The 12,224-nt window shown below is 53.8% G+C and overlaps 3 protein-coding genes across 3 annotated transcripts; 1 reads left to right on the forward strand and 2 right to left on the reverse strand.

Annotated features, from left to right (window-relative positions):
* Positions 1–1,509: 1,509 nt before the first annotated feature.
* Positions 1,510–4,557, forward strand: ISF_03080 (IQ calmodulin-binding protein; the record flags this gene model as incomplete). The annotated part of the gene is made up of 1 exon (XM_018846686.1): positions 1,510–4,557. One exon carries the CDS (start codon positions 1,510–1,512, stop codon positions 4,555–4,557), a length of 3,048 nt encoding a protein of 1,015 aa, XP_018706414.1.
* An 838-nt stretch (positions 4,558–5,395) lies between these two features.
* Positions 5,396–6,857, reverse strand: ISF_03081 (hypothetical protein; the record flags this gene model as incomplete). Its single annotated transcript, XM_018846687.1, has 5 exons — positions 5,396–5,933; positions 5,987–6,129; positions 6,209–6,439; positions 6,506–6,610; positions 6,708–6,857. The coding sequence occupies 5 exons, from the start codon at positions 6,855–6,857 to the stop codon at positions 5,396–5,398; spliced, it is 1,167 nt and encodes a 388-aa protein (XP_018706415.1).
* A 1,847-nt stretch (positions 6,858–8,704) lies between these two features.
* ISF_03082 (vacuolar protein sorting protein) lies at positions 8,705–11,979 on the reverse strand (the record flags this gene model as incomplete). Its single annotated transcript, XM_018846688.1, has 7 exons — positions 8,705–10,042; positions 10,095–10,319; positions 10,476–10,709; positions 10,761–11,393; positions 11,451–11,570; positions 11,627–11,932; positions 11,968–11,979. The coding sequence occupies 7 exons, from the start codon at positions 11,977–11,979 to the stop codon at positions 8,705–8,707; spliced, it is 2,868 nt and encodes a 955-aa protein (XP_018706416.1).
* Between the last annotated feature and the right edge of the window lie 245 nt (positions 11,980–12,224).

The following is a 12,224-nucleotide window of genomic DNA, read 5'->3' on the forward strand; positions in this document are numbered from 1 at the left end:
TGCGGTATGGTGCTTGATGACCCCTGAGTCGTGGCCCGTCGCGCCGACTGCTTCGTGATGCAGGCCCAGTCGTTCAAATGGTTAGCAGCCCCTTACCGTGAGCGCGAATCTGAGCAGCCGGACAAGCCAATTGCTTTCAAAATCGGGTGAAAAGATGACTACAGAATGAATTCGGTAGCCTTGGTGCTGCGTGGTTGGCCACTCTCCATGTCGTGGACATGAAGCTGGCTAAGTCGCTCTGCTCGTTGCCTCTGATGATGCAAATTATTCTTCAATGTGAGGGTGCTTGCTGACAACGTTTGACGCCACAACTCACGTGGCGGTGCCTAAAGTAGCTGTGGCTGATGTTTAAACCACCGCCACTTGTCTCCAAAGTCCTCAGCCGTTTGTGTGAATCTTGGGGTTAAATATTGAGCCATTCGACTGCGCCCCCTAACTAGCCAAAAGATCCAATAATAGCTGCATTTACTTTGTCTCATCTGATCAAGGTAGATTGGCGACTCGTAAAATCGGTGGCTGGGCATATTGCGTTACCCCTCCGCCTGCAACTACCGAGTATCTACAGAAATAACATGAGATACAAAGATTAAATAGCCATGGTAAAGGGATAATAATGAGCAAAATAATCCCGTCAACTCATATAACTAACATCAGTATCCCTCAAATCCACTTCCTCAACTTATCATCTTCATCCTCTGGTCGCTGAAGTGGCTGAAGACTTAGCGGCAAACTACACCAAACTAACTATCTACAGTGGGCCTCGAGTAATTCTGAGCAAACCTCTAGCAAATTATGGTGCATTTCTGCTCACAGGTACCTGTAGACGTTGCAAGTAGTTAGCACATCTCGAACTGCTTCAGCCGCAAACATCAACAGTCCAACTCTTTCGCTCGCAAAATCAAATGCACCAACCCTAGTTTCTCCTTCAAATCGGCACCTGTGCCGTTCCCAGCGTCATCTTCCCCGTTGCCGTCCTCTCCAGCCAACCAACTCCTTGCTCTGTCATCGCCTCTCTCTCCTTCCACAACCTTCCAAACGCCCTGGTGGGGGATCTTGAGACCTGCATTTCGCGACAGGCTTTGCTCCTTGCGTCATCCCAAGACAACTCCCATCACGCGCCATCTCGCCGCTCATCTATCTACCCCGGTTGCCAAGATACATCCATGTTTCCTCGTCACATCGACCAAAATACGGCACGGTTCACGCTCCTCCCTGCACCGCCGCCTCTTGCATAAACCTTCTGCGCGCCCGGGCCCTTTTTTCCCTGTATTATTATTGTCTTTGCCCTCTCCTGCGACGGGACGCGCAAGTCGACCAAGCCAGGCTTCGCCCAGACACCCAACCACCGCCCCACGACCTTGCATACATCAGCATCGCATTTGCATCCGCATTCATTCAGAGACATAGACGACCAGCTCGCCGCTCCCTCGGCCTCTGGCGCTGAAACGCCAGCCACCTCATCGGTATAGATTCAGTTTATCTTCAGCACCACCGGCCAACCCACCAAAGATGCGCCGACCATCTATGGACCTGAGCGAGCCCTCTCGTAACATCGAAGAGTCAAACGCCGAGCCTTCTGACGGCAACGCCATGGACCTCGACCTGGATCTCGATCTCCCAACGGTATGGGCCAGCGAAGATTCTCGCGATCAGGATGCCCGCATCTATCCGCCGCCGCAGCGCATTGCCGACCGCTTCTACCGCCCCTCGCACGCCCGGCGCCGTGACTCCGCCGCTTCATCTCGACGAAACTCCATCTCCTCCGCCCATTCCCGCTGCTCTTCCATCCACGCATCTTCCACCCATCCCGATCAGCAGAGCAAATATGTCGCCCAACACCTTCGCCGAGCCTCCTTCCTCGAAGATCGCAGAGCCCGTCTGGCCGACCGTGCTGCTCACGCAGAAAAGGTTCGTCTGAGAGCTGCCATCGCAAAGGCCGCCCCACGTGGCCAGGCCTCGGAAGAGAAGGCCCTCGCAGCCCAGCAGGCGAGAGACCGCAATCTTGCAGAAATCGCCGCCACTTGCGCTGAGGAAGTACGGAAAGCCAAGCAGGTTGCCGAACAGACCAAAGAGAAGCGTGAGCAGGAAGTCGCCCGCATCAAAACCCAGTTGGAGGAGCGCATGGCCGAGGCCCAGCGCCGCCGTGAGGAACTACTCTCCAAAAATGCTTCTCGCAAGACCCGCGTCAACAGCGCCTCCAAGAAATCTGTTGACGTACTGGCTCGTGTGAACGAGCGCGAGGCCCGCAAGCTGTCTGATCAGGATGCCGCGCTGCTTATCCATGGCTGGTGGAGCTCCATTCTCCGTAAACGAGCTATTGACGAGTTCTACAAACTTGGCATAAGCATTGACGGCATTCGAGACACCGATTTCGACACCGTCGTTGAGTTACTTTCCCAAGAAAGTGTACTTCATGTTACTGCCCGTCTGCTACGTCTCTGCGGTCTGCAAGAAGGCGAGCCCAACTCTGTTGCGGAGATGGCTGCTTGCCGCACTTTTATGAGTGCTTTCATGATCCTCGGCCACCCCAACAAAGTCCTGAGCACCAAGGATGATCCTACTCGATCGAATAGCGATCTTGAAAAACCCGCCGCTGCAACAAACCGCTTGCCGGCGGCTGACTTGAGCAATCCTCAGCTTCAAGATCTCATTGGTAAAGCCAAAGACCTTCTCATTTCATTTGAGAATATCCTGTCTTGGCTCACACCCGGCCACCGTTACACGGTTCCACCCTCTATGCGCAACGTCATCCCCGAAGCTTACGCGGTGTTTTACAATGCCTTCATCGCCTGGAAGTCTCGTGACTCTAACGCTCTTGTGGAGGTCATGGTCATGCAGTTTGTCGAGCTTGACGCCATCTACCAAACAGTCAAAGATAGTACCGACGATGCCGCCGCTGACGTATATCGAAAGAGCATTCAAGAGAGCCAAGTAATGTTGATCGCCCGTATCAAGCGGCTGGCCGGCCAAGAAAAGGGAAGGAAGTTGATTTTCGCGGCCGTTGCCGAAGCGCGCAACGCCCGCAAAGCCAAGAAGCAAACTACCGGTGACACTAAACCGCGAGTTGCTGACAACTCGGCTGGCGATGCTTCTGCAACTGCCAGCAGCCTCGTGTCTCCAGATTCGCAGACCCTCACACCTCCCTCGACACCACTTGGTCGAGGTCAGGGCCGGAGCTCAAGCCACCAGCAATCATCCGCACCCAAGACCGGGTTGGCGGGCTTGCTTCCCGACAACCGTGTCGTTGTGCATGAGCTCGCAATCAATAAAGAGTACCAGATACCGACAGAGGAATATGTCGAGCAGCAAGCTGCAACCTTTAGACCTCTATACACGCATATCAGGGCAGTTGTTTATGCAGATGATGACGAAGCCAACTTTCGCATCTTTCTCGGCATGGCAGGTACTATCAGGGATAAGCTACAGCGGCTCACGCCGGGGAACTCGATGTACAATCTCATTGGCGAGATCCTTGACCTTGAAATGGCAGAACGGCAGTTTACGGTGGGCAACTTTTCCTACGAACATTTCTTCACTGCCATGGCATCCCTGTTGCCCAAGCTCTGTGCCCCGGTCCGTGATGAGGAACTCAATACCCTTATCCGGGACAAGTTGGCTGACGGCAATGTCATCGATCGCGTTGAGGCATTGATTGGGTTCATCGATGTGATGCTCTGCGACCATGTCAACTATTTGCTGTGCGTGTTTGCGCCGCAACTTATTGAGTCTGCGGCACAGTATGAAGCAAAGCTCTTCGCGCAGGAGATTGCGGCTGGCGATGTCCGCCTCATTGTTGCTGAAAATGCTTGGCGAGAGGCTACTAACAAGGTGATGGCTGAGGTCCAGCGCCGCGATCCAGAAGGCATCAACCACCCGAAATCGCGGCCCACTGCCTCACGGTTCTATGCGCAGATGCTCGTGGATGTTTTCACGACCCTCGCGCTGCCTATTTCGCCCGATCAGGTACCGGAAATGCTGCGCCTGGACATTTCACGCATTACCAAGGTTTCGACCATGGTGCAACGAATCATTACAGTCGGTGCAGTGCTACTGCAGTGCAAAAACCTGCTGAAGCGGGATGTCCGCTCACAGTGGAAGATGGAGGCTTCTCGCATCCTGGCGGTGCTTGAGAATGAGCATTCATCTGTCGACACCACCCTGAACGGCACCATGGCTGCGTTGGAGGCTGGCCGGTCCATGCCTACGGCGACAAAGACGCAGCTGCGGCAGCTCGTGCGCAAAGTTCTGGAAGCATCGCAGGAGATGGCTCGGACCGGCGCCGAGCCGACGCAGCCGGTGCTTCGCTTGCTGCTCACTCGGCTCCGCGGCAACATCTTGGCTAGACTCGTCCCCGGCTCCTCGTCGGCGAACGAAAAGGTCAAGGCGGCGAACATGGCGGGCGAGAAACTTGCCAGCCTGGGCCTGTCTGAGTTTGTCGACCGCGTCAGGCAGATTTCTGATCTGCTTGACAAGGTCGGCTCAGTTGACCGGGCCGCGCACGGCACCTGGTGGGATGCTGTCGCCATCAAAGTGCAGCAAGAGACTATCGAGTCTTGAGACGACTCCATGGGCGCTGTATTTTCTCTCATGAATTTGTTCTTGCATTTGTATTTGATATTTATATCAGGCGTCTCTTTTTTTTTGGAATGGCTTTTATCGTCATGAGTATAAGGATATCGGGACTTACATGAATATGGATGGATGGGTTTGGGAATTGTGAGTGTGTGATGGTTGAACACTCCTAGCTTCTTGGAAGAGCTTCTGGTTGGAAGACGAAGCAGGATACGACGTTATGATCTTGGGATGTTTGGGGACCACTCGGCGTTTTTGCTTTTTTCCTATCGAACACGTGCATTTACGGACATATTGCAAGAAGATGAACTTTGGTTTCGGCATTACACTTATACAACAAGATTGCAGACACGTTTACTGTCTACGTTGCTCGACTCGCATCTCTCTATTCAAACGTGTTTCATCTGGTGACTTTGCTCTAAAAGGCTTGAAGCTATGGTAAGTGGTGGGTATCATTCATATGTACTAACTAGTTGGAGGTTGGTCGTTGGTTGTGGTGAGTTTGGTGTAGGTGGCGGAACCAGGGCAGCTTCCGTGCCGTCGCTATCCAAGCATGATACCAGGTATGCGTGCACCTGTGGCAAAGTCTCTGTTACCTTTTGCCGTTGTATTTGGGAAGGGAGGTCTGAGCTTGCTCTGTTCGGTCCCTCCCGCTTCGCGTTCCGTCTGCGTGTAGGGCCTCCATGAAGGCGAGGATCGCCTGGGGCTGTCGGCGCTGGGTCCGGACCCAGGCAGACTCGGAACTGAGGCGTTATGCTCGGACACACACGAGACCAGCCATCATTTGGTGATTCTTAAGTAGCAGGTGGCCGTGCCTCCGCGCTCAGGTGTATTCTATAATCACCTCCGTCCTCCTGTGAATCCCCATCGGCAGCGGCGTGCTCGGAGGCGTCGTCGGCTCCGTCATCCGACCCCCGCTCCCTCCCTCCACGCCTGCGTCGGCCCTCTCCCTTCCGCTCGAGATGTGCACGCGCGGGGGGTACGCTGTGGCCTCGGATGCCTCCGTGAAGCCTTGATAGGGCTTCCAGTCCAGGTCCGGCGTCACCGGGCGGTACCTCGTCCTCAACCTCCCGACGCGGAGCGCCCGCGCCCCGCCCCCATGCTTGCTGGGGCTGCTATGGAGCCGGTCCAGGCGATAATAGCGCTCGCCGCCGCCCATCTTGGAAAGTGTCGTCGGGCCGCCCTCCTCCTCGTTGACGTTGGCCGCCTTCGGGTGCAGGGCGGCGACGGCGCAGCCGATGGTGACGGACAGGGAAAGGGCGGCTTCGGTGAGCAGCGTCGGCGCCGTGGCGGTCCACGCGGGGGCGGAGCTGCTCAGCGGCTGGAGGAAGATGAGCCGTGCGGAGATGACCGGTATCAAGCTTGCGCAGGGGTCAGCATAAACACGTACGGAGATGTGCCCGGGGCCCCTTACAATAGACGGATGCCAAACACGGCTGCTAGTTGCAGACGCCGGGGCGGAGCGAGCGGGATGTTCCAGACGACGCTCGTGGAGAGGATGAACAGCGACAGCTCGAGCAGTACGCCTGTAGATTCGATCCCGAGCCATCGAAAGAACTGCCAGCGTTGATTTCGTTATTAGCTGCCTCTTCTTCGGCAAGGAGGGGAATGACAAGAGGGAAAAGGAGGCTCTCACAATAGACTTGGTCTCGATTCCCGTCCAGGGCCGGTCGGCGTTGTCGATGAGCGCCAGGCACAGCACCGAGGCCACGGCCCAGACGCCCGCGAGCGCCGCCGTCGTCCGCGCCGGCCAGACGAGCGACGTGCCGTGGGCAGCGAAGCTCACGGACAGCGCGCAGGACATCCGCGCGAGGCCGAAGCACAGCACGTAGGTGAGTTGGGCGACGTAGTACGCCTTTCGTTGTCCCTCTCCATGTTAGTCAAACAATTTTCCCGGGAAAGAAGGAGGGCGGCCAAGGCCGGGTGGGCGTACGATTTGGACGGCGTCCAGGTTGGAGGCGTTCAGCTCTTGCGCGCGATGGCCGTAGCCGTTGGCGATGCAGAACGAGGTCAGGACGGCGTGGGCGACGGCCACGATCTAGACGGAGGCCAAAGGCAACAACGGTTAGTCATCTCGGCTCTCTCATTTCAGTTCAACCGTCGACGAGGTTGTCCCGCTATTCGTTCTCTCTTACAAAAGCAGCCGTGTAGGCGTAGTCGTCGACATCCCAGCGCCTCGTCCTTCGTCTCGCCCAGACACGGACCACAAAGGCGCAGATGGCCAGAGAGTACAAGAGGCCGATGGCGCACGCCAACACGCTCACGTCGCCGCCTTTCCCCATCATGGCCTCGTTTTGTTTCTTCACCCAGCGTCGATTCAGACCAACAGTGCCGGCACCATTGCCACCCAGGAAGACGGAAGAGGCGGCTAGGGGGTGGAAGTCGGAAGTTTGTTGTAGTTTTGTGGCCGGTGATGGTTACAACAATGAACGCAGACTAGCCTCCTTCTTCATAAAACAGGAAGCGTGGGAAGAAAAGAGGGAAAAGGGTAATAAGCAACCGGCAGCATAGCCATTAATGAGCCATCCTGCAAAACCAATCCCCCCCCTCCCCTGGCTCTGTCCCATCCGCATATCGACGCCGGGGCGATCGTGTCGGCCCCCATTGGCTTTGCGGCTTACCACTAACTAACTACATAATTCTCCTACTACTAAACGAGGGAAAGGATACCATGAGCGCTCACTTCAGCTGGGTTCAAGACGGCTCATACTGCCGCCCCGAGCCATTGAAAGCCGAGTCGCCGCCCACCTTGATTGATTGAGTTTGACGGCGGAGCCAACCACGACTGTGTGAGAGTGTTGTCTAGATCCTTGGCTTCGCAATGCTTCCAAAGCCAAGAGGCATCCCCTTCCTCGGAGGAAGGCGCTGTCAGCAAGCAAGGATTGACAAGGGAAGGGGGAAAGGCGCCTGTCGTTGGCTGATTTCTGAGCCGGACACTTGGGTAAAGTGGACGGAGATAGTCGAGTTGGGAGGGGGCCGAAACAATTTGAAACTGGAGCTGCCGGACGAATTAAAATAAGTTGGCACAAGCTCGGGGCTAGCATGATTGCCCGGCCGAATGATCAGACAGGTGGTTATACCCCATATGTACGAATTACACCTCTGCCATCTGGTGATGCCGTCAGATGAAATGCTGTCCGTTGTTGTGACTAGTGCGGTGAGCGCTGTCTCTTCAGATTGATCCGAGACTGGGAATGCTAGACCATCGAATTACAGCGGCTGACCTTTTCTTGAGGATCTTAGATGAGCATCGTTCCCCTCACGCACAATTGCAAAAAAGTTCGCATTTCCGACAACACCTCCCCCTCTCTCATGGCATTCGTCAAGCCACGAGCCAAGAACCGCCTGAAGCAGCCAGGCAGGCAGCCCTCCCGTGTGGAGAGGCTTTCTGTGAGTAGATACCCTGATCCATGATATCCAGGCGGTGACATTCGCTGATGAAGTGGTCGAGGCTGAGTGCCTCAATAAATAAATGATTTGAGTTGTAACTTGTCGAATTCTCCCCCCAACCTTGACTATTGCCCCCGTCTCAGAAGTCGAAAATACGGCACCCGCAACCCTCTTTATTTTTCTGCGACGCCCAGTCAAAAATCGACGACGGACAATTTGGAATGCCCAAAGAAGGCAGCTGACTCGCCAAGTCACGTCCACCGGGTTTCACCTAGATTCGATCTTTGTCTGTCGTGGCCAAACGTCTCGGCAGATGCGCACACGCGCCCCCCCCCCCCCCCCCCAGGAAAGGGCACGTTGGCGTTATTAATGCCGGGGCTTCTCTTTTGGTCGTCGACAACCAATCGCGCGCGCGATGCCAGGATCATCGTGAAAGAGCGGTATATGCCTCAGATGGAAAGCCCGCTGGCTCGTGTCAGCAGAGCATGCGAGCAGCGCCAGAGAAAGCCCAACGGTTCTCATTTTATGTGACGTTGCAGGCATTTAGTTATTGGTTCCAACCAAGACAAAAAGAACTGCCATGCGACATGGTTGCAGCATAGCAGGTACAGTGTTGCCTCCGACGACGCCGATTCGCGGACAGGATGGGCGCGATTCAATCTTCAAGGTATTAAATTAATTCCCAACTGCGCGCTATAAACATGTATCAATCCGTCGACTACATCTTCTGCCAATGGACTTGTTACGGAGCATGCTCTGCATTTTGAGACGCGTCCATCACCCCATGTGAGTACCACTCTGCAATAGTGCCAAATTTATCCTCGCTCCTCTCCAAAGCAGACTTAAAGAGGTCGTGTTTATCCACCTCTTCCTGTTGGCCTCGTCGAATCTTGCGAATCATATCATTACCAGTCGCACACTTGGGGCATTCGGCGCCTTCTTCTGTACCACTCCGCAAGCATCTTTCGTGGAAACTGTGCTTGCATAGAAAGTGGACGGTTGGCAAATCCAACCCCTGGCCACATTCCGTACATCGAGTAGCCTGGAATATGGCAGGTTTCGAGTTCAGCTCTTCGATCTCGGCGCGTCGTTTTTCTGTGTCAGTCCGCAGTGTTCTGATTCTGTGACGGTTGCTCGAGATCTGTTTTCGCTCCCGAGTGATTGTTTCCTGCAGATATGGCTTGATCATCCCCATTGTCGCAAAGCCACCACCGGCAGACTGGCCAACCAATGTCTGGATAACTTGCAAGGGGGCCATCAAGCCATCTTTGTCAATCTTAGCCAGGATGCCCGCAAGTTCGTCTTGCCCTGCTTCTTCCAGAATTTTCGGATCCGAAGTCAAGTATGCCAAGGCAGCGGGATACAACTGAGGTTCCTCAGGGCCATACTTTCGCAGTGCTTTCATCGCTCCTTGAGTGTCTCGCGCCGAGGTATAGGACCGGAATATGTCCGACAACAATCCAGCCTGCTCTTTGACCAACACAGCGCCGTCCTTGAAATTAGACAAGTGCGATAGCAACAAGACATTAGAGCTTTCCATGGGGACATGCTCGCCCTCGATCAGCTTTTTTGCCTTTGCTTCCCACTCTTCTCTGTGCAGGCCCTTCTTCTCACCAGCCTTATACAGATACATTTCGAACAAGGTTGTATATAAATCTGTTTGGTCCGACGTTTGAATATTTTTCTCCTCCAAACAAGCTTCCAAAAACACGATAAACTCGTCGGGATGATCGATGAACGACGAGAATGCCGTTCTTGGCTCGGGTGGCGTGTATTTGGGAGGCGGAAAGTCATCTTCGTTAGGGGGCAGACCTTCCACGGCTGGTCTCGCACCAGCCGGTGTGCCCGTTGCTGAAGCAGGACTGATGTATGGCAGAGTGAAGAGATTTGAAAGATTTTGTACAGCACTGGCAGCGCCAGAGGTGAATGCGTTCGACGAGTGACCAGCACTTTCAACCACGGCGACGGGCGTTCGCTTCGGCCTGTATCGACCAGTATAATAGTCGCTAAACAGTTTGGTCGCTGGCTTCGGACAATGCTCAATGAGAACTCGAGCATACTTTCGCAAGCAAGGGTACGCCTTGGGCAAATTTATTAGCACATCCTTTATGTAGACTTCGAGTTGAGCTTACAATTTCTGGATCTTGATGCCAAATACATTCGAGCGCCGCGGCGTGATTTTTTGAATCTTCAATCAGAATGTCGACCACCAGTTCTGTTTCGCCGTGCTTCTTTGCCAAGTAAGCTGCTTGCTCGTAGTAGCCTCCTTGTCTGCACATCGAGATTGCTGTGTCAAGATCGAATTTCAGGTCGCCAGGAGATTCGATAAACTTTTCCAGTTTCTCTTTGTCTTTAAGCTTGGCATAGCAGTTCAACAGCAACGTTGTGTGATCTGCTGTTGCCTTTCTATGTTCATGCAGCTCTTCGAGATACCTTATCAGATTATGTATTCGTTGTGTATCGAGGAACTGAAATACTTAGCGACTGTAGTGGCATGGTGGCTGGGTACTCACCTTTCTAATGACCTGCGAAGGTTCAGTGGTGTCGATTGCCCGAATATACTGTACCATGGAGCCATCATAGTCGGCTTTTTGGTATAAATGATCGCCAAACTTGCGATAAATAACGCTCTGTTCCTTGCTATCCATTCCAGAGTTTCGTGCGAGCTCCAAAGCTAGTGGAAACATGTTTCGTTGATATATCATATCCAAGCGTTGCTGGACTGACTTTTCGTGGTACCGGTAGACCTGGCGGAGGCTTTAGCATATGATATTATCAGATTCAGCGGCTAAAATTACCTTTCCTTGCTCTGTTACCGTAAAGATATCGCCCCAGACCTCAAAGATGAACTTGACAGGCGAAATAAGAGTCTCTGTGTGGGCGATGATGCGTAGATCTGGCTCGAGCAGCACGAAAGTAGACGAATCGAATAGCCCATCCGCCCCGTTCGTGAAGCGGCGACGTATAGAATCTGGCTCATTGCTAGTGACCGGTGGGCAAGCCAGTGCCATGTAATCCTGGTGTACAGCAATCATCTTCTTCGGTGATTCATATGCCTTTGGGGGGCCACGCCCATCCAATTTGTAGGTGTAGATGGCATCCTCTCTTGCCACGACAATGTCACCTGTGACAGGGTCCAGAGTCATGCATCCAACAGCACAACCACTGTCTTCGACCGTTTTTGGTGGAAGTCCCTGGCCTCTCTTTGACAAGCCAAGCTTCAGTATCCTGGACGTCGTCGACACAAAGAGGGTTGTGATCTTTTCGTCTTCCATTAGCTGCACGCCGGTGACCGGTTCTTCCGATTCGTATACTATTCGTTGTTTCGTTCCGAGATCGTGGATCAAATCGCCGCGAATGACCGTGACGGTACCATTCGCAAAGCCGACAGCAATTTGAGAGAGATCGTCGAGGGTAGCAAAGGCGGAGATCTATGTCGGACTGTGAGTTTCTAGGCCTCTAGCTTTCCTTCTGATGGTGTAACAAACCGGGAACTGTCGCCTGCCATTGCTGATCGTGATTGTACTTAGACACGTCGGTACGTTTGTCTTCTTGACGAGCTTATCAAGTGCCCAAGCTTTCAGAACCGGTTCGCTGCTCAAGTCTTCCTACACAATTGTGTTAAGATTGCAAAGTTGCGCTGTTCAAGCAGCACCCAACTTACCGCAACCGTGACAAGTATGCTGGTTCCCTCAACTTGTCGCATGTGCGTTACTTGTCCCGCCTCGTGCGCCTGGAATTTGTTCACCACCTTCCAGTTCTTGCCGACAATGCTGACAGATCCATCGCCCGATCCCAAGAACAAGCTGTCCGAGCCAGCGCATACGCTTGAAACATCGTTGCTTTCGAATAGTTGGGCAGCCTCGGCTTCGGGAGCGGCCACCTGAGAGACGTCGAAGAAGTCAAACGACTTCCACTGCGCAGCGTTAGCGGGTGCGCGAATGAGCTGAGAGCAGCGGCCGATAGATTGCTGTAAATGCGCTGTAGTTGCTAAAGGAAACCTACCGAGATGGCCATTTTGTAGTGTGAATGGAATTTGGCTGAGGAACTGAAGGCAAAGCTTGTGAGAGCGCAATGACGACGGCGGGACACTGACTGGCAACAGCTGGGGTAGCTCTAGCTGTGGCGCTAACTCCACGCCAGTGGCTGGTGCAGAGTCAGGCAGGGCAGACTTCCCAGACACAGGATATTCTCACCATCAGAAGAGAATATATGTATTCATGTTTCAAAAATAACTATTCAATCGTGCTTTAAGTAGCGGG

Source organism: Cordyceps fumosorosea, assembly GCF_001636725.1.
Source record: "Cordyceps fumosorosea ARSEF 2679 chromosome Unknown scaffold_5, whole genome shotgun sequence".
NCBI classification, from domain to species: domain Eukaryota; kingdom Fungi; phylum Ascomycota; class Sordariomycetes; order Hypocreales; family Cordycipitaceae; genus Cordyceps; species Cordyceps fumosorosea.